Below are 25,765 nucleotides of genomic sequence, written 5' to 3'. Positions count from 1 at the left end.
TCGTCAAACTAGCCTGCAAGAACCAGCCTGTTCACAAATGAATGTTTTGATTAGCCTTCCTCTGTTATTCGCTTACAGGCATCAGTTTTTTTTAGAAGAAAATTCTTGGGTGCAGGAGTATTATGTCATGCTTGTTCTGTCTTTAGTCTTGGTCTGTCTTTCCATTGAGTTTTTCTGCACCTTGTGTTGGCCCCAGTCCAATTTCAATGGGCTGTGAGATGTGCATGTTCGTCTTGTGCAGGTGTACTCCAAGTTATTGGTATCACATGTTACTCCATCAAGTCTTGGTCGGCCTTAGATCTTATATTAAAAATTGGTTAATGTTTTCATGTAGGCTGTTAAACTTGATAGGTGAAAAGTATGATAGAGAGTATGAGAAATATGATTTGCCTTTGGTCAGGTGCATGGTGAAACTTGCATTTTTAGAAGAGGCTTCAAAAAGAAGTGCTTTACTCTGCTCAAAAATGGCAATTAGCTGGTATTTTTATTGGCTTTACCCACTGCTTTATGCCTGAAACAAAACGGGAAATAAAACTAGTTTCTCTTGTGATATATTCCAGGTTCTGTTTACATGGTACAGAAAGTAAAGCTGCTAACCTTCGCTAACAATGCTAAAAGAACAGCTGTATGTAATGAGTAATTTACAACCACAAATCAAGCTTAATTCTCTACCTTCATAGTGTGATCATAACCAGACTCTAAACTGTTGAGTCTACAAAGTGACTTTGTTTGAAGGAGATGTGCTGGAAATTTCCCGGGTCAGGAAGGACTCAAATGCAGAATCAGAGACCAAAGGCAGGAGTAAGTAAAGAGCAGCAACTTTACTGAAAGGATTAGGTAGTTCATAACAGTTTGTTCCAAACTGAAAATCAGTCCAAACAGGCAGAGGTACAAAATCGAGGGGCAGAATACAAGGTCACTTACAGGCATGAGTCAAAATCAGACAGACGGGATGTGAAAACTGGCAGTACCACAATTGATGATCCGGGGGGGGGGGCAGACCACTAGAAATACTAGACACTAATGAGGAAACAGGCAACAGGTGTGTAGCGGAACACTGGCAGGTGTTTGGCAGACAAGTGGTGCAGAGGCGTGCAGGTGGGTGTGGCAGTGTGGCAGGAGTGGTTGGTGTGCAGAGACACACAGAGCTGGGGAGAGAGCTAAGAGGAACTGGAGGCTCTGGCTGAGTCCGGAAGCAAGAGATAAATTGTGGCCCCCTGTCGGAGACCAGAGGTAGGCAGACCATGAATCCTGAACAGCCTTAGAGAATCGATCTACCACAGTCAGGACAACAGTGTTACCTTTGGAATCAGGGAGTCCGGTAATGAAGTCTAAGGCAATGTGAGATCAGGGGCGTCAAGGAATGTGTGGGATATGTAGTAGGCCAGCTGGTGGCCTGTTAGACAACTTTCTTTGAGCCCAGTTGGTGCGGCCTTGCACATCCTGGACCACCAAAACCTCCGACAGAGGCTGGTCAGGGTGTGTTGGATGCCAGAGTGGCAGGCGAGTCTGGAAGGGTGAGCCCACGGACAGGCACATACAATCTTCCTACAGGATCATGACCTGGAGATGTGTGTTAATGGAGGGCCTCTTGGATTGTACGCTCTATGTCGAGCAGGGCAGTAGTGATGAGGCAATGTCTGAGTAGGATGGTTTCTGGTTCTGTGGGAGCATCGTCTTTGAGAAACTAGTGAGACAAGGCATCTGGCTTCACGTTTCTGGACCCTGGACGCTAAGAGGGGGAAATTCAAGCGCGAGAAAAGAGGGCCCACCTTGCTTGCCTGGAGTTGAGACACTTGACTGTTTTGACATATTCCAGATTCTTGTGGTCCATCCAGACCAGGAATAGTTTCTCCGCCCCTTCCAACCAATGTCTCCATTCCTCCACCACCAACTTGACAGCCAGCAACTCCCTGTTGCCAATGTCATAATTTTTCTCTGTGGGAGACAGACAGTGAGAGGAAAAAAGCACATGGATGAAACTTATTGTCTTTGGGGAAGCTTTGAGAAAGAATGGCCCCCACTCCATTGGAAGCATCAACCTAAACCATGTAATGGAGCTGAGGATCAGGGGAGACCAAAAAGGGGGATAGACGTGAATGATTTCTTGAGTCTACAGAAAGCCTCTTCAGCAGTCACCAACCAGGAGAACATTACCTTGGGAGAGGTAAGAGCTGTTAGAGGAGGAGGCTATGGTGCTGTAGCTTCAGATTAACTTTCAGTATACATTTCTAAATCCTAAAACCCTCTGGAGCTCCTTCTGGGTGGTCAGCTGAGGCCACTCCAATACCGCCTTCACCTTGGCAAGATCCAAGATCTTCCTGCTGAAAAGACAAAACCCAAAAAATAAACCGTGTCCTGGTGGAATAAATATTTTTCTGCTCTGAAATACAATTGGTTCTCCAACAGCTGCTGAAGAACGCAACAAATGTGTTGCACATGTTGCTGGAGGAACTTGGAGAAAATCAGGATGTCGTCAAGATACACGTAGACAAACGTATTGACCATGTCATGCTAGCAATGGCACAACACAATCATATGGGCGGTGAGGTGGCTGACAGCAGACAGGTCAGGGAACTCCTAGGTCCCAGGGCTGAGGAGAGACACTGAGACAGACAGTAAGGACTCCATCTAAGAACAGTATTGTTGGCCCAGTCTATTTGACGGTTGTGTCTTACAAGCCAGGGGTAGCCAAGAATGTACTGATGTACAGCCCTATGTACTGTTCTGTTTATTGTCTCTGACATAATGATGATTGCCACTTGTCTGTGAGTTTGTGTATGGTCTGGGTAGATTGTAAAAACTGAATTGCCCTTCTGGGATAAATAAAGTTGTCTGAATCTGAATCTGAATGATGGGCATCTGAGGAGTGTCAATCAGGTGTAGAGGAATATATAAATGGTGATTGCCAGAAACAAGGGTGGGAGGCTCAGTGATGTGCTTTTCCTTAGCAAATGGCTTCCTATTGATGGTACTGGCTTGCAGGGCCCGGGGTAGCTCGTATGTGGGGATGCCAAGCTGTCTGATCAGTGCTGTGTCGCTCATGCTCTCATCTGCTCTTGGGTCTAGCAGCACAGCTGGTTCTAGGTGTATTCTGCCACTGTAGATTAACTGTCAACAGAGAGCATCTTATAGGAGATTTAGACAGGGGGAGGATGCTCACCAGTAACCCCCAATCTACTGGCGAACGCTATCTTTTTAACGGACAGGCAGTAATGAAATGCCCAGGCCAGCCACAGTAGAGAAAGGAGCCAATGGAGATAATTCACTCTTGCTGCCTCTCTGCCACTGAGACCTGTCGGACACCTTCATTTCCCTGGTAAAACTGTCCAGGGTGACACAGACAGGAGAGTTTGCCTCCCGTATGGATGTTACCCACTTGTTGCCTTGACCTTCCGGAAGAGTGATGATGTAGGTGACTTGGGAGTGATCAGAGGGGAATTTGGAAAGCTGCAACTCAAAACACCAGAGAACACTGTGACAAGAAGGAATGACAGGAACCTGTCTAACTGCTGTAGTGACCAGGGGGAGGCCGGTGAGGCTCCCGGGTCGGAAGCTGCACAGGCGGTGCGGACGGTGGAGAGGGAGAGGGTGCCACTGGTTTGGGTGAGGCAATTATCTGAAGCTGCTGTATCTTCTTGGACAGGTTGTCAACCTGCATCTGTGTATACAGGTTGGCGAGGGCTTGCAGATTCCATGTGATGGTGGCCATATCCCACTGGGGTGTGTTCAACACAGATCCTTACTCGCCCACCAGAACACAGAGACGAAATTCTGCTGGGTCCATTTCTGGCCAGATTGTACTGTCATGAGTCGGGAAGAACTCAAATGCAGAATTAGAGACCAAAGGCAGGAGCACAGCAACTTTATTTAAGGGATTAGGCAGTTCACAACACGGTTCGTTCCAATGTTCAAAACCAAAGGCCAGTCCAAACAGGCAGAGGTACAGAATCGAGAGGCAGAATACAAAGTCACGTATAGGCATGAGTCAAAACCAGGCAGAACAGACAGGTGGGATGCGAAAACTGGCAGCAGCACAATCGACGATCTGGCAAACAACTGAGGTGAGCTAACTGGTAAGCTAACAGCAGTGTAGCAGAACTGGCGGGCTGGGAGGTGAGGTGATTAGCAGACAAGTGGTGCAGAGGCATGTAGGTGGGTGTGGCAGGAGTGGTTGGCGTGCAGAGACACACAGAGCTAGAGAGCTAAGAGGAACTCAAGGCTATGGCTGAGTCCCTGACAATAGTTATTTATTCTGTCAGGGCTACCTCTAGCCAGCTAACAGGCTAACATAAATCACTGTGGCCCTGAAGGGACACACTGTGTTGGTGTGTGAGAGTGCCCTGACTGCTTTAAGCAGCAGAACAATGGCCTGGTCTTGTCTTGTTTGTGCAGGATGCTTCAGACCCAACATAACAGATTGGTAAGCAGTTAGGTCTAAGAGTTCAGGAAACCAGCTTGTGTTGCAATTGTGGAGTTAAAACAAAAAGTTAAAAGGGAACAGACCAGAGACTGGTTTGAGGCCTTTCTTTTGACGTTTTAGCAGTCTTGAATCAGAATTGGACTACAGCAGACTGCAATGCATACACGCCGTGGGCTTTTTCTCTGCTGTAGAAATAGACCGCATAACAGATTCAAGTGTACGCAGTCACTGCCATTAACCGCAGTCTCACAGTTTGACCAATGGCACGTTCTTGCTCAGCGCATGCATTCAATGCAGCTGAGATAGGATTGCCTCAAATACGTCGTCATCATGTTATACGTCTGGTAGGTTGTAATCAAATGTGTTAACATCAGTGAGTGTTACGGGGTTTGTTTTGTCAGTTTAATGGCCATGCACAGAGAACTGCTCTACATGATGGGGGGTCTCCGCTGTAGTGAATATAATTAATTTAGGTTGCCGTCAGTCAAGGCCCGTTGTTTTGTGCGCGTGGCATCCGTTGGTCTCTCAAGTAGTGATGACCGAGTTGTGATGAGATCCTGTTTTGCTTTGTAAAGTCTTTGTACACGTTGTACTCTTTCCACCTCCAGGTACTGATCACCATCTACTGGCTGGGTCGTGCTGCCAACAGCTGTACCTCCTACAACGGGCCCACGCTGGACCTGAAAGAGTTTGAGGGCCTGCTGTCACAGATGCAAAAGGTGCGTCAGGTCATTCTTAGAAACGTTTGAGGCCTCCCGGGACTGACGGTATGCTGCGTGTGTCAGTATAAAAGCATGTTCACTGTTTCAGGAATTGGTCTTAGTGAAAATGTTGACAGTTCCTGCAATTATGTAATGTATTTGAATACTGGTACACGTATTGTATTGTGGGACTTCACATTCACTGCATTAACTGTGCATCTCTTCCTCTTCCTCTTCTTTCTGTTGCTTTCTCCTCTTCTTTTGCTTCTTCTTCTTCTTCTTCTGACTATTGCAGTGTACTAGTAATTCGACTAAATAATTGCCTTTAATCATTTATAATCATCATCGGGGCAGAATGGGGCTAGTAATAGAGCCATCATTCGACAGTGTGTGTGTTTCTATTGACAGGAAGTCCTCACTCAAAATGGCTCTTATCACACCATCCGCTCAGCTGCTTCTCTTCTCCTTTCCTTTCGCCTCTGCTCTCTGACGGCGCCCGTCTGTTGTGGCCCGGTGGTCAGAGTGAACGCCCCACAGTGACCAAAAAGGATAAAATGACCACATCACAATAACAGCTGGTGCCTTGTCAACCTGCCCTTCGTCAACAGTCTGTAATACAGATTATAACTGGACACGGTGGATGCGTCAGCTAGTGGCTGGAAGGAGGAAAAAAACGTCAAGAGAAACATGTGTCCAGAAGCCGTCTCATGGCCTGGATCCTTATCATCACACTCCTAAAATTCTTTTATATATGTAGTCTTTCTCTCTCGCTCCCTCTCCCTCTGTTTCTCGCTCTCTGTCTGTCTGTCTCTCTCTCCATTTTTGTGGCCAGGGTTGGCATCAGTTCCGTTTGGCTCTACTGTCAATCATGTGGACTTTGGTTCCTCCACCTCCTTGACCCTGAGTGACAGTGAAATGTTAGCTTTCTCATTCCCCCAGAACACACACACACACATACACACACATGCACATACACACTCCTTTATTCACCACAACAGTCACCCAGGATAATGATGTCACCCCCGTGTGATTTATTCCACAAAATGGCAGGTCTGTAAAACGGAGATCATCAGCCGATGGCTCTCCCAGACGTCCACGCGTTGCTGCTGACCAAAACAAGGCCTCTCACAGGAAGCTGAATCAGTTCAGCTTCTGTGATTTCCTCACCTGGATTATTTAGCATGCGTAAAGACAAACAAACCAAGGCCTTGTTTCCATGAAACAAAGAGGATGATGGTAATAGTGAGCTGGGTCGAGGCCGTGGGCAGCATGGTGTCTCGGTGGTTTGCTCTGCCGTCACAAATCAAGAGGGTCTTGGGTTCAGATCTCAGCACTTCTCTGTCCAAAGACATGTATGTTAGGTTGAAGTAAACTTGGTTATGATGTCATTTTACTCACTGGCTTCATTCAGCAGATGTTGGACATGGACCACCGCTGGACTCGGCTTTACAGCGGTGTCTTATGGGACAAGTGAACTGGAGTGTTAAATGTGTCCTTTATCAACAACCCCCCCTAGTCTGTGTCCATGGCTGTCCATCACCATGTCTTCTCTCTGGCTAGTTTATGGATGGTTACTACTACCTACGGTAAGTATAGGCTGCTACTTCCTGCAAGGTGAACCAGGAAGTAGATCAGCAGTGTCCTCCCCCATTGATCATACTGGACATTTCAGGCAACAACTCTTAACTTTCAATGTGGTTTTCACTTTCCAATATGGGGTTTAGATAATCGGGTTACATTGGACTTGTTGAAACGTGTCTGACACTTGCCTTCAGTCGTTCATAAGACAGCGTTGTAAATCCGAGTCCGGCGGTGGTCCCGTGTCCAGAATGAAGCCAGTAAAATGAGATCATAACTGATATGTATGGTGGAAAGAACCTCAAACGTAAGACGCAGGTGTTAAATCATTTTCCTTCAATCTGGGACTCCCTATTGACCTTAGTTGTGTGTGTGTGTGTGTGTGTGTGTGTGTTGATGGGCGACTGCTCAGGAGGCGGAGGAGGCGGAGAGCCCTAAACGCAGCATCCGGGACAGCGGTTACATCGACTGTTGGGAGTCGGAGCGCAGCGACTCTCTCTCCCCGCCGCACCACGGCCGAGAGGACTCCTTCGACAGCCTGGACTCCTTCGGTTCTCGTTCACGACAGACCCCCTCGCCGGATGTCCTGGTCGCCCGCGGCAGCAGCGATGGTATGAAAGCTCTCGAAGAGCTCGGGTTCTGCTTATGTTTGTTTGGCCGTGGCAGTTTGTGTTAAATTTTGTGGATTTTTTTTTCTCCCCAATTGTACCCGACCAGTTACCCCACTCTTCCGAGCCGTCCCGGTCGCTGCTCCACCCCCTCTGCCGATCCGGGGAGGGCTGCAGACTACCACATGGAGGGCTGCAGACTACCACATGCCTCTTCCCATACATGTGGAGTCACCAGCCACTTCTTTTCACCTGACAGTGAGGAGTTTCACCAGGGGGATGTCGCGCGTGGGAGGATCACGCTATTCCCCCCACTTCCCCCTCCCCCCCGAACAGGCGCCCCGACCGACTAGAGGAAGTGCTAGTGTAGCGGCCAGGACACACACCCACATCCGGCTTCCCGCCCGCAGACACGGCCAATTGTGTCTGTAGGGACGCCCGACCAAGCCGGAGGTAACACGGGGATTCGAACCGGCGGTCCCCATTTTGACACCTGGCGTCTTTATGAGACTCCTCTCCAGGTAGTATGTGGATGCTATTTGCCATGAAGAAAACTTTATATCCATGAGCGGCATGGACATCCTGTTGTCCAGGCCCAGGTTTCCCCTCATAATATGCAAAATGAGCTCGGATCAAAACAGAACCGCACCCTGTTTCTCCTCCCCTGTACTTCCCTGGTATTGCTCTTTGTTTCGGTTTCAGCATGTGAGGGATGAATAGAGAGCGATGAGATTTTTGTGGCTTTCATTTAACAAGCTGATAGCAGCCGCTTCCTGTTTTGAGCCAAAACCCGCGGCGGCGTAGCTAACGAAATTGCAATCCTGCCCCAGTGTGTCTTGGGTGCATTTACACCTGGATTTTTATGTGAGCAAAATGCAATCGGACCGCTATGCAATTACCCACAATGCATTTTATTGCTGGGGTCGACGTGTCGGGCAGCAGCTGTGTCTGTTGCTGAGTCACGCGGCGAGACATGAAACCCGCACCTGTTGGTTCTGGTCGTTTGTCCACCATGTACCTGCAAGTGGAAATGTAATGACGGTTCTGATTGATCGCAACGATATTAAATCTGTGACTCTGAAGCCCCCACCCACCTCCGCCCACCCCCCACCCAATAGCCTCCATAGCCAGCTAAACAAATGCAGAGACAGGTTACATCTCTCTGCTGCTACCTTGTCGGGGCCGAGCTAATGAACATGACAGATTCCACAAAGTATGAAGTCACATGGATCATGTTCAGGGTCCCTTTCAGTTCTCTCTCTCTCTCTCTCTCTCTGTCTCTCTCTCTCTCTTTGTCTGTCTTTCTCTCTCTCTTTCTCTCTCTCTGTGTGTCTGTCTCTCGCTCTCTGTCTCTGTCTCTCTGTCTCTCTCTCTGTCTCTCTCTCTGTCTCTCTCTCTGTCTCTCTCTCTCTCTGTCTCTCTCTCTCTCTCTCTGTCTGTCTATCTCTGTCTCTGTCTCTCTCTCTCTCTCTCTCTCTCTCTCTCTCTCTCTCTCTCTGTCTGTCTATCTCTGTCTCTCTCTCTGTCTCTCTCTCTCTCTCTCTCTCTCTCTGTGTCTCTCTGTCTCTGTCTGTCTCTTTCTCTCTCTCGCTGTCTCTCTCTCTCTCTCTCTCTCTCTCTCTCTCTGTCTGTCTATCTCTGTCTCTCTCTCTCTCTCTCTCTCTCTCTCTCTCTCTCTCTCTCTCTGTCTGTCTATCTCTGTCTCTCTCTGTCTGTCTATCTCTGTCTCTGTCTCTGTCTCTCTCTCTCTCTCTCTCTGTGTCTCTCTGTCTCTCTCTCTCTCTGTCTCTGTCTCTCTCTCTCTCTCTCTCTCTCTCTCTCCCTCTCTGTGTTTGTCTGTCTGTGTTTGTCTGGGTCTCCCTCCCTCCCTCTGTCTCTCTCTCTCTCTCTCTGTCTCCCCCCCCGCCCGTATTTGTGTGTACAGTGATAGCCTCAGCTCTGTAGGCTCCACTGTCAGTCATGTTGACATCCTTTTCACTCTTTCTTAACTTGAGTGTCATTTTCAGTTTGTTGGTCTTAGTAAACAGACGTTTAAACAGAAGCTGTCTCACCGAAACAGTTTTATGATGTAAATGTTTAAATCATAACACAGAAATTGAGTCTCAGTTTTCGTCAGTAGTGTACCACAGATAAAGTCCTTCTCTGTCCCCTCTTCCAGAATATCTTTCCTAAACTGTGTTTTTATGGAGCCGTTGTACTGTATTATGTAATTTTATTAGATGAGCGGGTACCTGGGCTCTGTGCTTCTCCGGGGCTGACGTCTCTAACAGGAAGAGTCCGGAAATATTAAACCTGTGCTCTAGTTTCCTATCATTAGACTGAGGGATGGGGAGCAGGAGCTTTTAAATGAATACAGTGTTGAGCAAGCTAGTGTTAGCTGACTGCTGCGCACAAAGATGCAATGAAAACCTTCACCAAATAACGTCTCGAAAGCTCTTTTCCGGGGCTAACGGGTCAGAGTGTTATTAAAGGAGTTGAGAGACTGAGCCACGATGTCAGTCACTGAACTATAAAGGTATCAGTCCGTTTCTAACCCCAACCAGAAGCGTAACCCCTGCAATGAGTGAGTTGGTGCAGGAAGACGGCAGTCGAAGCATTAGTTAGAAAATGCAGGGGCATCCGGGCTAGCGTAGCGGTCTATTCCGTTGCCTACCAACACGGGGATCGCCGGTTCGAATCCCCGTGTTACCTCCGGCTTGGCTGTCTCTGCGGGTGGGAAGCCGGATGTGGGCATGTGTCCTGGTCGCTGCACTAGCGCCTCCTCTGGTCGGTCGGGGTGCCTGTTCGGGGGGGACTGGGAAGAATAGCATGATCCTCCCACCCACTACGTCCCCCTGGTGAAACTCCTCGCTGTCAGGTGAAAAGAAGCGGCTGGCGACTCCACATGTATCGGAGTTTGACCCCTGGCAATATGGATATGGGACTAAGGTTAAAAAATTCCAGCGTTTTTCTTGAAAGCTTGTGATGTCATCGGGACAGGGTTTTCCAGCCCTGCAAGACACGTCTGCACAAAGATGGCTCTGTGTTGTTGTGTGTTTAAGCCTGTTGTCATGGCTTTCAGATCATTTGACGGCTCACTTGAAGTAGTGATTGTGTTGATTGACAGCTCTGAGGAGCGCGCGCAAGGGTGTGTGTGAGAGCGGAGATTTGATGAGGCTGAAAGAAAAGGAGGAGGAGGAGGTGGAGGTTGAATGATGACTAGCAGAATTGTCTGACTGGAGTGATCTGTTGTTTGTGCTGGACGATGATTGTGACAGCTAGAACCGCCGGCTGTTGTGGGAGCGGTGAGTCGGAGTAGGATGAAATGCTTCATACCTAGCTACCCTTCCCTTCACCTCCATGGGTATCCATGTAAATTTAAACATACCGAAAAGAGGAAAAAGTACCTTGACTAATAGACAGGCTGGCAAGCATGTGCGCACTTGCAAATATTCATGGACACTTGCAAAGAGCTACACTAATGGACACCATTACACGACACAGTGACGCTGATGCTAACTGACACATTGTCAAACACAGGCTGTCAGAGGCCTTGTTCACATTTGGTCTCTATGTCTGTCCACACATACATATTTTGAGGACCAAGAATGCTTACATGGGGCGTTCGGGTAGCGTAGCAGTCTATTCCGTTGCCTACTAATACAGGGATTGCTGGTTCGAGTCCCCGTGTTGCCTCTGGCTTGGTTGGGCGTCCCTGTAGACACGGCGCAGGTGGGAAGCCGGGTGTGGGTATGTGTCCTGGTCGCTGCACTAGCGCCTCCTCTGGTCGATCAGGGCGCCTGTTCGGGGGGGAGGGGGAACTGGGGGAATAGCGTGATCCTCCCACGTGCTACGTCCCCCTGGCGAAACTCCTCAATGTCAGGTGAAAAGAAGTGGCTGGCGGAGGAGGCATGTGGTAGTCTGCAGCCCCGGATCAGCAGAGGGGGTGGACGGCTCGGAAGAGTGGGGCAATTGGCCAGATGCAATTGACCTTTCGCAAAGTACCGCCCCAGAACGGTGCTTGTCCAATCCTACCTTAGCAACGGTTTCTATGCGAGGGAGGTCCGTCAAGCTTTCAAACGCAAAGCAAAATGCTGAAACGGTGTGCCTATGGGATCTGTAAATCTGATACTAGATATGTGAAAAGTTTGGAGGGGGTGTAATTTTCTTTCCCTTCCCGAAACCCAGAAAGCAAGAAGCGCAATGTCGGCAATAGATTTGGCAGTATAGCAGACCCCATGGCTAGCTTAATCCATCCAGAATCAACACAAATACCTGCCTGCTCCAAGCTAAGTTTGCTACTAGCTATTATTGATAGCTAATACAGCTAACGTATTGTTACTGTTACTTTTACCCACACAATGATTATTACCATTATCAACATATCAACGTATTACTGACTAACAAAATAACATTATTAATGTACCTGATGAACGTAACCAGCTTAGTCTGTGGCCAGAGGTACCTAATTTAATGATAGCTAATGCTAGCTAGCCCACTAACATAACTTTGTTATGCTAGTCACAGGTTAGCCAGGTTCCACCTTTCATTTCAGAGCAGAAAGACCCGCGGGGAGGGTGGGCTGGGATGGTCTCTGGCCAGTCTGACCTCCTCATATCCGGCCTATTTTAAACGTTTCTCCCCCTCTGTGAGCTCCAGGTGGGGACTGGTCGTTTGGAAAAGTCATCCCGCCCGCGGGGGCATCTCGTTTGCCTTATTTTGTTGAAAATACCGGTTCTGGTCCGAAGGTAAAAAAAAAAAATTAAATCATGGGGCGGTTCCCCCGGCCCCTGGGGCATGTCCCTGGCCGCCCTGCGACCCCCAGGAGCCCATATAGTACCCCCAAAAAAGCCTGGATAAAAGAACGCTATGGGGAACCTTGGCCAAAATCAACACTACAATATGGTGACGTTGACAGTGGATTATCAAAAACATACCAATAACAGCTGAAATATGTAACTTACCCTGCAGGGCAAGAGCACAGTTGGTCCACAATGTGTTTCAGACTTAGTTGATGGGGTTTCTCATTCTTTGATTGCGACCGGTAAGCTTTCCGCTCAATTACAGTCGCACCCGGCAGCCCGGAGTCCACGCAAGTCAGTTTTACTTTTAATATTCTGAACGTATCCCGCCATCGCATACTGTAGCCCCTTCTGCCTCTCACGGGGTGATATTAAGGATGAATTACTCCAAAATGCATCACTTATTTTCTCTGGGAATGCGCTGATTTCTTCCTTCATGTTTTGGTGTTTTCCGGCTACTTCCTGGATGGTTCTGAAATGCTTGAAGAGCATAGCAACAGTAACTAAGGGGGGCGGGACTTTGCGAAAGGTGAACTGGGGAGAAAGGAGGGGGGGATGCTTACGCATATAAATGAGCAACGGCGTATTTACGGCACTGTCAGTAAGTCTGTAATAGTGCAGTATTCGCCCCGAATGCCAAATAATGTAACCCTGAGCCCCGGTGTCAACACAACATGGAGTCAGTCCCTCAAGTTGTGTTTGTTTCTGATGAGAGACGCCGGGGAGGTTTGTGATTTCCCCATCTTCTCTGGCAGCGAATGCAGCAAAAGAGAATCTGCCCGTGAACTTAAAGAGAATTCTGTCAGCGTCTGTCCAAGTAGAGCCGCCGTATGCTGCTGCTGCTGCTGTTTGGGAGGCAGATGAGATGTTCCAGGAGCGGTGAGCGGCTCAATACCAGGCGTCGACTGCTATCAGCGCCCATTCCCGTCCATGCACGCACAGTCAAGCCAAGCTCATTTACATAGAAACTGGAGTCGGCTTCAGCCGTCACTCCCGGTGATAAGCAGACTTGAATGTGAACTTGGCATCATCAGCAGTTGGCTGTAGCATGAACGGGGCCAGAAAATACCCAAGATGATCCCTAATGTCTGCTTTAAAATGAAGTGGCGCGTGGGAGGATCATGCTATTCCCCCCTCCTCCCTGAACAGGCGCCCGGACCGACCAGAGGAGGCGCTAGTGCAGCGACCAGGACACATACCCAGATCCGGCTTCCCACCCGCAGACACGGCCAATTGTGTCTGTAGGGGCGCCCAACCAAGCCGGAGGTAACACGGGGATTCGAACCGGTGATCCCCGTGTTGGTAGGCAACGGAATAGACCGCCACGCCATCCGGACGCTCCATGGTTTTTCTTTTTGTTTTTTTCAGTCAGTCTTATAAAGAGCAAATAGCTGTTAAGATGTTTTATGTGCTGTGCTATAGTCAAAGATGGCGTCCAAACTGCGGTTTGGCTGCATATGAATATTTTCTCAGGCCGTAGAAAGTTTTGACTGCCACACAACTTCACCTCTTAAAATTTAATTAAAGCCTTTCGAAGGTTCCGATAGCAGTCACAGAGCCCGCTGTCTGTTTCAGCTGGGAGATATAAATGGAAAAAACATGGCGCGGAGCCAGGTATCCTGTCTGGACTCGACTGTGGGTTTGTTTTGAAGGAAGTGTGAAGGAAACCGCCTGCTCCAATCTAAGCAGCTGACACCCTGGAGCCAAACAACCCTGAAGATTTAGATTACCCACCAGCCAAAGATGCCTAAAAATTGAGATTTTCTTGAAGAAAACAAAAGATCGGCTTCTCGGGGAGCCAAACATTCCCAAAAACTCCGCTTGTCCAGAAAATTCCGCGTTCCTCAGGGCCAGAATAACCCAGAACTTGTCGCTGGCTTTGGTGCCATGGCATCAGAATTATGAGCATAGTGTGACTTGCTCGCCACATGTTGAAATGTTTATTCCCCCACAGTTATGAGAGGTTACATGTGCCATGTTTATATCCTTTCCGCTATCGTGTGTATTCCAGTAATCACAAGCAGGGTGAGAATCTCTGGTTTTATCTTCATTCACATGAAAGGAATTTGGCACGATGTGTTCACCAGGACGCCTACATAACAACAAATCAAGGAAAAGCAATTTAAAAAGTCAGGAAATTCAGAAAGTCAGAAGTAATACAAAACGTTTTTGTATTTAATTAGAATGGCCAAGCCGGTCATTTTGACCGTTTTGCATTTTCAAAGTTTAATAACTTTGTGAGGAAAAAAAAAGATACAGACCTGCCGCTCCCTGAATGCTCCTAAAACTGCATATGTTTGCATTAAAATGAGTTTTAGATCAACTGCACAAAAAAAAGTTATGATAAGATCCACCTAAAGCAATGGTCGTGATCGTGTGTGTCATGTGACTATGACGTGTGTTGGTGGCGTCATTTCCTTCGCCAGGTTCGTTGCTCTGTCCTAGAAACACACTAGGGTCCTCCAGTGCAGAGAAATGGTCTAAACTTGATGTGTGATTATGTCCAACATGTCTGGTTACAGACGCCGTTACAGACGCACCATGACTACCATCGAGGCGCTGCGGTATTTACAGGCGATGGACAGCGGCCATTTTAAATTATTTAAAAATAATATTAAAGTTGTTAAAATGTTAATTTTGGTGTCAGTTAGTTTATTAACAGACACACTAACGTATGCAATGCATTAATATCTCAACTGGGTATTTATCTTGACACAATATAGAGTTTAAAAACCATGGCAGTCATTTTGACCACCCGTGGTCGTTTTGGGTAGGGGTGAAATCCCGGTCGTTCTAGTGTCAAGGTTGATGTTCTGAGTCGAGTGAAATGCTCAGATCCGTACTGACTTGGGATCAGTTCCAGGAAGCCCAGACCAGGGATCGGGCTATAAAATGAAGCTTTGACACCCAGAAGAAAAGGACTCAGTGATGAATGTGCACACAGACTCGTGCCAGCCATGTTTTCACTGACCTGAGCTTTTGACAAGGGCCTCAGACACACCGACTCACCACCAGCTCCGCCGCCTCGCTCCCCCCTTACAACAACTAGAGGAGGGGAGGAGCAGCTTCATTTAGTCTCTGGGAGAAACTCAATATATGCATCACTCTTTTGTTAGTGCCAGTTTGTGTAGATAGATGCAGCGTTGATAAATGAGCTTTTTGTCCCTCCAGGGCTGCCGGAGCTAGTTTTGCATCATTGCCATTCAAAGCCTGTAGGAAAGAATAAAGTGAATGATGTCATCAAAGGTCTTTTATCTGAACAGTTCTGTAACAAAACATCCAGTTTTTTTTTCCATCCCTGTCTTTGAGGATGATAAATTACCCGTTCGTCATTCAGTATCTCTGTTAAAGTGTTGCTCTGGGTCATCCAAGGCGGGCCGCCTGCGACCATTTGTTTTCACTTTGTGACGTCATGTTGCCCGTATGAAATGACGGACACCTTCCACTCAAGCTAAGCGTTCATTTTTGGTCCCATTCAGGTGTTTTTAAGTCGTAAACTAGAGCCCAAGGCCTCGTGTGTGTGTCCTGGGGTACCACTGCGACTGGTGTGAATGGGTTTCCCTGAAGCTTCTGTTTCAGCCCTGTTTGGCACTGACCCATGAAGAAGGTTCTGGTGCTTCACCGTTACCATGTGCGTTTTACCGGCAGATCCCCGTGTGGAGACGTGTTGTTCTTTAAAGACGGGTCGATACCAAGGTCACTCGTGTTTTCAATTGATGGGTTAAGGTTTTATATAACCGCATCAGTGGATGTTCGAAAGGAGTATACCTCCAGGCCTCTTTCCAGCCTTGACCCGCCAGCCTGTCAGACTACCTGAACGAAAGCGAGCTGCTGAATTAAGCGTAAAGCTTTCCACTTTTCACAATGGAAGATTTGTGTCCAGTGGAAGTTATATAACTGTACCCTGTATATGTGCACAGCTAAGGGATAGGTCAGATATGATCTAAATTACAGATCAATAGCTGAAGAACAGCGCTGCCATAACCGGACCACTGTTTTGGAGCTGCAGTCCGGTCAATTACACGTAGGGTAGTTGTATTTTAAAAGCCTTGAGAGTACCGAGTTTAATTTGCCTGGTTGTGTGTCGACGAAAACAAGTTGGCGATACACTTTAGTGTAACTCGTGAAGATACTCACTCTAGTTTACTGTGGTCCGCAAGGAAAATTAGACAATACAAGATAAACATTGCGTAAATTAGGGGCGTCTGGGCGGCGTGGCGGTCTATTCAGTTGCCTACCAACACGGGGATCGCCGGTTCGAATCCCTGGGTTGCCTCCAGCTTGGTCGGGCATCCCAACAGACGCAATTGGCCGTGTCTGTGGGTGAGAAGCCGGATGTGGCTAGCGCCTCCTCTGGTCGGTCGGGGTCCTTGTTTGGGGAGGAAGGGGGGGGACTTGGGGAATACGTCCCGCTGGTGAAACTCCTCACTGTCAGGTGAAAAGAAACGGCTGGTAACTCCCCTTGTATCGGAGGAGACGTGGTAGTCTGCAGCCCTCTCCGTGTCGGCAGAGGGGGTGGAGCAGCAAGCGGGACGGCTCGGAAGAGTGGGGTAATTGGCCGAGTACAACTGGGAGAAGGGGGGGGGGGTGCGTACAATAATCCATTACTCTGCACTCAGGGATTTTATGTAATGTATGTATGTATTTATGTATTTATGTATTTGCTGTTTATTTCCCCATAAAATAAAATCTACTCCGGAACGTGAGAATGCAAATGGTAAAGGTACATCGCATATAAAAGCCCCGTGAAGGACTCTTATGGTAAAACAGCGTGGAGGCAGTTTGAGGCCGTCCTCCTGTACATTCGCGGAGCAGATGGAAGGTAAATTCCAGTAGCACATGTGCTGAACGTCTTTTACGGGGACTGAGAAAGAATTACGGCAGCAAGAAAGAAGGCGAACTGAATCTGGAAGTGATTGATACGTTGCTGGTAGATGACTGGGAACACTTTCCTACATGACATCACCTATCGGCATGTTAATCCACTTCACATTTCTCTCATGGACCTCTGCACCTGAAGGATGTTATGAGAACGTATCGCCGAAGAATTCTAAGCGCCGAGCAGGAAAAAGTCCTCGAGCAACAAGCTCCCCCAGAACCAGGTGTTGTTCTGTCATCACAGAACCGATGAAGACATCAGGAACCTAACAACCCTGCAGAAACCACCTTAGCAGGTCATGTAGTCGTAGATCAAGTCTTCATATTCTTTTTGTTCGGGGGGGGGGGGGTTTCCCCCCCTTCTTCTCCCCAATTGTATCCGGCCAGTTACCCCAGTCTCCCGTACGTGTGGAGTCGCCAGCCGCTTCTTTTCACCTGACAGTGAGGAGTTTCACCAGGGGGACTTAGGGGGTGGAAGGATCACGCTATTCCCTCCAATTCTCCCCCGAACAGGCGCCCTGACTGACCAGAGGAGGCGCTAGTGAAGCGATCAGGACACATACCCACATCCGGCTTCCCACCCACAGACACGGCTAGTTGTGTCTGTAGGGACGCCCGACCAAGCCGGAGGCAACACGGGGATTCAGACCGGAGAGACCCGTGTCGGTGGGCAACAGAATAGACCGCCACGCCACCCGGACGCCAATCCTTTTCCTTCTGGGTGTCAAAGCTCCATTTTATAGACTGATCCCTGGTCTGGGCTTCCTGAACCTGATCCGGAGTCAGTACTGATCTTAGCACTTCACTTGACTCAGAACATCAGCCTGAAACCAGTGCCAGGTATTGGTGCTTTTTCAAAAAAGTGCCCTTTTTTCATGATTATAAGACTCGTTATGAGGAGTTTTCACTGACCAGGAAAAGAAATCTTAAAACAGGAAAACTATTTGACATAATCTTTCTTTCTTTTCTTTTTTTAGAGTAGTAGTCTTGAATCAAGTCGTACGATCATGAAACAGGCACACTGTCTTGAAACAAGACATGTTACACGTCACCGGGGTCGGACCATTTTACCAGCAATGTCTTCAAATGGACTTAAAACAAGATAAGATACCACGGCGAGCTTGTCTTTTTTACCGCGTAAAAGAAGTTTAACCAGTTTAAGGGGGGGGGGAAACTATAGTAGAAAAAATGCATTATAAACCATAATTAGACTGCCAATTTTTGGGCCCAAAGTTGTCCGTGGAGCTGTATGATACACATTCAGGTGTTTGTTTTTCCGTGTCTTCCTGTGTTTGTTAGAACAGGTCAGGGTTGAGTTTTGCTCAGCAGAGTGACTGGACTGCCTCGTGCACATCAGCACCGTAGTCTGCTTCAAATAGTGGAGGAGTTGGGGATTATAGATCTGACGTATGTTTCTCTGCAAGGATCGGCAGCCTGGAACAAACCCCAAGGGTCTTCTCTCTCTCTCTCTCCCCTCTCCCCCTCCCTCTCTGTCTCACTCTCTTCCCTCTCCTCCCTCCCCCTCTGTCTCTGTCTCGCTCTCTTCCCTCTCCCCCCTCCCTCTCCGTCTCTGTCTCACTCCCCTCTCCCCTTCCCCCTCCCTCTCTCTGTCTTGCTCTCGCTCTCTCCCCTCTCCCCCTCCCTCTCCGTCTCTCTCTCTCGCTCTCTCCACCTCCCTCTCTCTGTCTCGCTCTCACTCTCTCCCCTCTCCTTCTCTCTCTCCCCCTCCCCTTCCTCTCTGGCTCTCTCCCCTCTCCCCCTCCCTCCCTCTCTCTCCCCTCCGTCTCTGTCTCGCTCTCACTCCCCTCTCCCCTTCCCTCTCTGTCTCTCTCTCTCGCTCTCTCCATCTCCCTCTCTCTGTCTTGCTCTCGCTCTCTCCCCCTCCCTCTCTCCATCTCTCTCGCCCCCCCCCTTCCTCTCTGGCTCTCTCCCCTCTCCCCCTCCCTCCCTCTCTCTCCCCTCTCCTCCCTCTCCGTCTCTGTCTCGCTCTCACTCCCCTCTCCCCTTCCCTCTCTGTCTCTCTCTCTCGCTCTCTCCACCTCCCTCTCTCTGTCTTGCTCTCGCTCTCTCCCCCTCCCTCTCTCCATCTCTCTCGCCCCCTCCCCTTCCTCTCTGGCTCTCTCCCCCTCCCTCCCTCTCTCTCCCCTCTCCTCCCTCTCCGTCTCTGTCTCGCTCTCACTCCCCTCTCCCCTTCCCTCTCTGTCTCTCTCTCTCGCTCTCTCCACCTCCCTCTCTCTGTCTTGCTCTTGCTCTCTCCCCCTCCCTCTCTCCGTCTCTCTCGCCCCCTCCCCTTCCTCTCTGGCTCTCTCCCCTCTCCCCCTCCCTCCCTCTCTCTCCCCTCTCCTCCCTCTCCATCTCTGTCTCGCTCTCACTCCCCTCTCCCCTTCCCTCTCTGTCTCTCTCTCTCGCTCTCTCCACCTCCCTCTCTCTGTCTTGCTCTCGCTCTCTCCCCCTCCCTCTCTCTGTCTCTCTCGCCCCCTCCCCTTCCTCTCTGGCTCTCTCCCCCTCCCTCATTGTCTCTGTCTCTCTCTCTCTCGCTCGCTCGCCCCCCCCTCTCCCTCATGTCTGTCATTCTCGGTGTGTCTGCGTTGACAGGCGTGAACAGCCAGGATTCTGCTCACATGAAAACAAGGGACCCTCTATACATTCTTCATAGCAGATATTCCAAACGTGGCTGTGAAATTTGGGAAGCCTTTATGACATTTTTATACATGTGCAGCAGCACCTTAATGCCTAACATCAAATTCGGACATTTTGCATACTACTAAAGACAGAGCGGAGGAAGACAGAGGTTCTTGCTCAAAGGCACTCGGCAGCTGATTGAATCATTACTTGTTGGGTGAATTTAGCAAAGCAACTTTAAATTGCATGAGCTCTGCGCTGCAATCACAAAATACAAAGTCCACTCCCATCCACAAATTTCTGCTTCCGGTGTGGGAAGATGGTTGCGCGAATTCGTGTTTGCAGCGGCCTCACACAGTGCCGGTGTCGGAAGATGGCGGCACAAATTTACATTTACAGCGGCCTCACCCAGTACCATCCATGAAGACGGCAGAAGATGGCGGCACAAATTCACATTTACGGCGGCCTCACCCAGTGCTTTGTCCACATCTGCATCTAAGTTTTGTTGTCGTTTGATGGCTGGGAGAGCGGGACAGGCTAAGCGAACTGCTAGCCCATGCAGACCGGCAGTTCCAATAACACCGAGGGCGGTTTGGCGGCGGCCTCACCTGGCGTTGACTGTGGTGTTTTTGATGTTGTCGTGAAGAGTGCGGGGAGGTGTGTTGAGGGTGTCTGGCTGGGAGAGCTGGGGCTGGATCGGCTGGGAGAGCTTGGTCTGCTCATCCGGTGGGTCCTGGGACCACGGCCCCTGCCTGGAGCTGTGCCTGAGGAGGAAACGCTAAGGGCGGTATGACAGGATGCGGAAGCGGGGCCGGCTAAGCTAACTGCTAGCCCATGCAGACCGGCGGTTCCGACAGTCATCCTGGCTGGCGTTCGTTCTCCTGGACAGTGATCTTTTTTTTCTTTTCTTTTTTTTAGCTGGATATATTATGTGTTGGCTTGGATTTGTGTGTTCTTGTGGTTTTTGGATGTGTTTTTGCCTTTGTGTTGCACTGCTGTGGGCTGGGTGAATGGCATTTTGTGTCATTTCATGTGTGCAAGTGCATGAAGTGAAATAACAAAGAAAGCCTTTCTTCTTCTAAAATAAACCTTTCTTTTTGATTTCTTTTAATCAATGAAAAGAGAGTTAGCTCATCCTTTTCTCCTCTAACCAGGCCGCGGCAGCGACTCTGAGTCCGACGCACCCCCATACCGGAAGCTGCCAGATGTCCATAAGGACGACATGCTGGCACGGCGGACCTCCGTCAGCGAGCCGCGAGCCGCCATGCCGTTCAACCAGTACTTGCCAAACAAGAGCAACCAGAGCGGCTACGTGCCCATGCCACTCCGCAAGAAGAGGAGCGACAAGGAGGATGGAGGGCGCAAGAGCTGGAGTACAGCCACGTCACCTATAGGGCGAGACAGACCTTTCAGGTGAGTGGGAAACTGTCCTCATGAGAACGAACCAGGATGTGTTGTGTAGAACAGACGGATCGCGCTAGCTTGTCATTCATCTATAATTTCAGAGTTGTTACACTGAAATATCTTTTTAATAAATGACACAACAATTACTACTACTACTACTACTACTACTACTTTTGGCTGCTCCCATTAGGGGGCGCCACAGCGCATCATCTGTTTCCATTTCTTCCTGTCCTCTGCATCTTCCTCTGTCACACCAGCCACCTGCATGTCCTCCCTCACCACATCCATAAACCTCCTCTTTGGCCTTCGTCTTCTCCTCTTCCCTGGCAGCTCCATATTCAGCATCCTTCTCCCAGTATACCCAGCATCTCTCCTCCACACATGTCCAAACCATCTCAGTCTTGTCTCTCTTGCTTTGTCTCCAAACCGTCCAACCTGAACAGTCCCTCTCATATAGTAATTGTTCCTAATCCTGTCCTTCTTCATCACTCCCAGTGAAAATCTTAGCATCTTCAACTCCGCCACCTCCAGCTCCACCTCCTGTCTTTTCGTCAGTGCCACTGTCTCCAAACCATACAACATAGCTCCCAATATGTAGCAGTAGCTATTCCATTGAAAACACACAGTCAATATGAGGCCTACTTCATATTCCAAAATTAACACAACGATACTGTATCACTGTTCACAACAGACACACAACAGATGTAATTCACATCTGTGCCCTTGCTAATGTTCATATGCTGCCCTGACTATTACCCATAAACCAAGGCATTTCGTACATATGGCTCATCCAGAAGAGTACTAGCAATATAAAAATAAAAACCCAGGAACAAGTTTCCCAATCCATCACAACCAAACATTTCATAGTTCAGTGTTTTGTTGTGCTTTTCAACGTCGGTCAGCTCATTTGTCTGACTTCTCCCCAAATTCAAACATCGATACTCCTCTTACTCATTCCAACTGAAAGAGAGGTCCAATGCACCCATGTCAGTAATGTCCAAGATGATGAAATATGGCATACATGCAGGGCTTAAAAGGTTACTCCTAATGTAGTCTCTAACGGGGTCTACACGAGTCGTCGGCTCCTGCCACCTGAATCTCATGAAGGGCATCAAAGTGGGAGGAACCACCACAAACCCCCTTTCATTAACACGTACCGATGGAGTTAAGACCAGAGGTGGGACTGAAGTCTGCCGCGATTCCTGACAAGACAGCTTGTAAAACCTCATCCGAGGGCCGAAGGTCACAAATATCAGACTTGCTGCAGTGAAAATCTTATCCTCTTCAACTCCACCACCTCCGGCTCCACCTCCTGTCTTTTCATCAGTGCCACTGTCTCCAAACCACATAACATAGCTGGTCTCACAACCATCTTTTAAACATTCCCTTTAACTCTTGCTGGTACCCTTCTGTCCCAAATCCCTCCTGACACTCTCCTCCACCCACTCCACCCTGCCTGCACTCTGTTCTCCACCTCTCTTCTGCACTCCCTGTTACTTTGAACAGTTGACCCCAAGTAAATGACACAGCAATAGCTGAACTACTATATAAACAGATCTTGGAGGATGATTGAATTGCATTTCAGGTTGTGCTTCAGATTTTTTTTGGAGAAAGTCACCAACGTCGCTGTCCACAGCAAGAAACCGCTAAAAAAAAAAAAAAACAGAAATAGAGCCGAAAAGTCAAATGTCTCTTTTCAGCTACTGAAAATCTCCTGATGTTTTTCCATTTTAGTGATTAACCAGAGAACCACGTCACCAACCCAAAGATCTCTGCTCCTCCACAACCTTCTGCATATTAGGAGGCATAAATATAAACGATTTAATTTGTTGACATGGCAAGAAAACATTTTGGCAATCAAGTGTTGGCAGCCCATTGGTTTAATATTTCCTATAATCTGTCGAGAATAACAACAAACAGTCCATCAAGTTGTTCATCATTCTCCTTACAAAACCCCAAAGGGCGCATTCTCTGTTAATTTGCTGTTTCTTCTTCCATGAATCTATTTCTCCTTACACGTTAGAATATAATCCTGCCGGGCCATTTCCTCTTTTGGTCCTATTTGCTCGTGAAAATCCAAAAAATGACAAGGTCCCCTGACCCTGCTCACATAGTTTATGAAAACAGGGAAAGAAATGGGTGAAATTAATTTTCAGAATTCAAGAGGCCGCAGTACATATCCATGTAGGAGAATTGCCTGGTCTTCATTCGGTACCTGTCATGAACAGAAGACCCATTTTGTAAAATGGTTTAATTGAGACTAAAGTGTCAATGTAATCCATGTGGCGAGGACTGGCGTTATTGACTCTTATTCAGAACACATTATAATCTGCATCAATTCTGTGACAGTTGTTTTTCTAACAGCAGAAGCTGGACATTGAGACACAAATAATGAATTTCAGGGCCAAAACAATAGCGATTTTTATTTTTATGTATTTATTTTATTTCATTTTATTATATATTTTATTTATATAGTATGTATTTCATTATATTTATTTGTATTTTGTTATTTTTATTTTTTATTATATTTGTATTATCTATTTTATTATGTATTATTATCTATTTTATTTATTTTTATTTATTTTATTTTATTTTATTTCTTTTGACTCCATAAGTAAAGGCCTTATAATGTTATTTATTGTTTTGGCGCATCGTTCGGCCCATTCGGATGTTAGAAATCATTATTGGCCATCCAGGCAGCCTAGCGGTCTATTCCATTGCCTACCAATGAGGGGATCACCGGTTCGAATCCCCGTGTTACTTCCGGCTTGGTCGGGCGTCCCTACAGACACTATTGGCCGTGTCTGCGGGTGGGAAGCCGGATGTAGGTATATGTCCTGGTCGCTGCACTAGCGCCTCCTCTGGTCGGTCAGGGCACTTGTTCAGAGGAGAGGGGGAACTGGGGGGATAGCGTGATCCTCCCACGCGCTACGTCCCCCTGGTGAAACTCCTCACTGTCAGGTGAAAAGAAGCGGCTGGCGACTCCACATGTATGGGAGGAGACGTGGTGCTCTGCAGCCCTCCCTGGATCGGCAGAGGAGGTGAAGCAGAGACCGGGACGGCTCGGAAGAGTGGGGTAATTAACCGGATACAATTGGGGAGAAAAGGGGGGGGGAACACCCCCCCCCAAAAAAAAGTAATTATTGATGATTCTCACTGTAGGGCATTTAAATGAAGGCCTGCTGATGACATGTTGACATGGCAGCCTCTGTATTAGTAATGCCCTCCCAGTCACTCTGCCGGCGTTGTGTAAGAGTTGTGTAGGTGGTTGTAGGCCGTCATTGCTGGAAGTGGTACTGCAGGGATGTCGCTCGAGGATCGCTAGAATTTAAAAGGCTGAGCACATGATGGGCTCAGTTCAACAAAACCTCTGTGATGGAAAGCACCTGCCGCCCGACCCTGACAACACATCCCCTCCAAACCCACCAGTCTCTCTTGTGTCAGGTCTCATGACGACTCAAGCCTCTGCAGGCCTTGAGATAGACCGTGAGAGGGACTTGTTCGTTTGTTTTTTAAGGTTTTGGATGATTCTTTGCACCCTCGGCGGCCCTGGTTAGGCGCCGTTTCCCCTCGGTTGAATGTGTCCAGAAGGTAGCTGAGGCAGGTTGTTGTTGGTCGGAGGTAAAAATCAGCCTCATCCAGCCGAGGGCAGGATGAGTCACTGGCTGCTTAGCCGAGCACTCGGTCCACTAATAAGATCATCGGGAACACACATTTCATGCAGTGAGGTTAAATTACACACTGCAGGGCGTCCGGGTAGCAAAGCGGTCTATTCCGTTGCCTACCAATACAGGGATCGCCGGTTCGAACCCCATGTTACCGCCGGCTTGGTCGGGCGTCCCTACAGACACAATTTGCCGTGTCTGCGGGTGGGAAGCCAGATGTGGGTAGGTGTCCTGGTCGCTGCACTAGCGCCTCCTCTGGTCGGTCAGGGCGCCTGTTCAGGGGGGAGGGGGAATAGCGTGATCCTCCCATGTGCTACATCCCCCTGGTGAAACTCCTCACTGTCAGGTGAAAAGAAGCGGCTGGCGACTCCACATGTATGGGAGGAGGCATGTGGTAGTCTGCAGCCCGAGTGGGGTAATTGGCCAGATACAGCTGGGGAGAAAAAAAGGGGGGAGGGGGGATAAATAAAAATGACACACTGTCAGCGGAGAGGGAGAGAGATGGATAAAGACAGATGAAGAGAGAGATTTTCTGTTTTCGTCCAACTTTCTAATAAATCTCAAGTGAATAATTAAATGTCACAAGATGAAACATTTGGGTTAAAGTGTTTCCATCACATCTGCTTCAAGGCAATAAAACCCCGAATGTGGTTTTACATGTCCCGTGTCATATGTCCAAACTAAAAACACCCGCAGAAAGAGGAGGAAACAGATGATCATGTGACTAACTTCTATCTACATCTATATATATACTTATAGCACAAGAAGTAAGGAAATGTGTGTTTGGTGGGTTATGTCTTTGTTGTAACAATGCTTGTTGGCAGTAAATCTTATACCGTAGGAAAGCCTGTTTATTCCCCTTTTAAATGGCGCCACGTTTGTAAGGAACCTGCATTTGTGGGATGAGCAGCAGAGCTGAGTATGTGGGTTGCGCCCATGAAAAATGTGCCAACTCTTCTCTGCCAATGCCAAGCAGCTTGTTTTGCTGTTGACTCTTGTTTTGAGCCTCTGGTACCCCAGGTGCTGCCCATCAGGTGCCTGATGTAAGATTTACTGCCAAGAAGCATCGTTACAACAAAGAAATAACCCACCAAACACACATTTC

General features: G+C 48.3%; 1 protein-coding gene across 1 annotated transcript in view; it reads left to right on the top strand.

Moving 5' to 3' along the window:
- Positions 1 to 25,765, top strand: part of LOC130112953 (LIM and calponin homology domains-containing protein 1-like) — a 198,714-nt gene that overhangs the window by 126,648 nt on the left and 46,301 nt on the right. The window contains exons 6-8 of the mRNA XM_056280502.1: positions 5,032 to 5,142; positions 7,115 to 7,313; positions 20,746 to 21,004. Coding sequence (XP_056136477.1) covers positions 5,032 to 5,142; positions 7,115 to 7,313; positions 20,746 to 21,004 — 569 coding nt within the window. The remainder of the gene's footprint in view (positions 1 to 5,031; positions 5,143 to 7,114; positions 7,314 to 20,745; positions 21,005 to 25,765) is intronic.

Source organism: Lampris incognitus, chromosome 1, assembly GCF_029633865.1.
Source record: "Lampris incognitus isolate fLamInc1 chromosome 1, fLamInc1.hap2, whole genome shotgun sequence".
In the NCBI taxonomy this organism is placed as follows: Eukaryota; Metazoa; Chordata; class Actinopteri; order Lampriformes; family Lampridae; genus Lampris; species Lampris incognitus.
The sequence above is the reverse complement of the archived record's forward strand: the minus strand, read 5'-3'. Positions and strand labels throughout refer to the sequence as shown.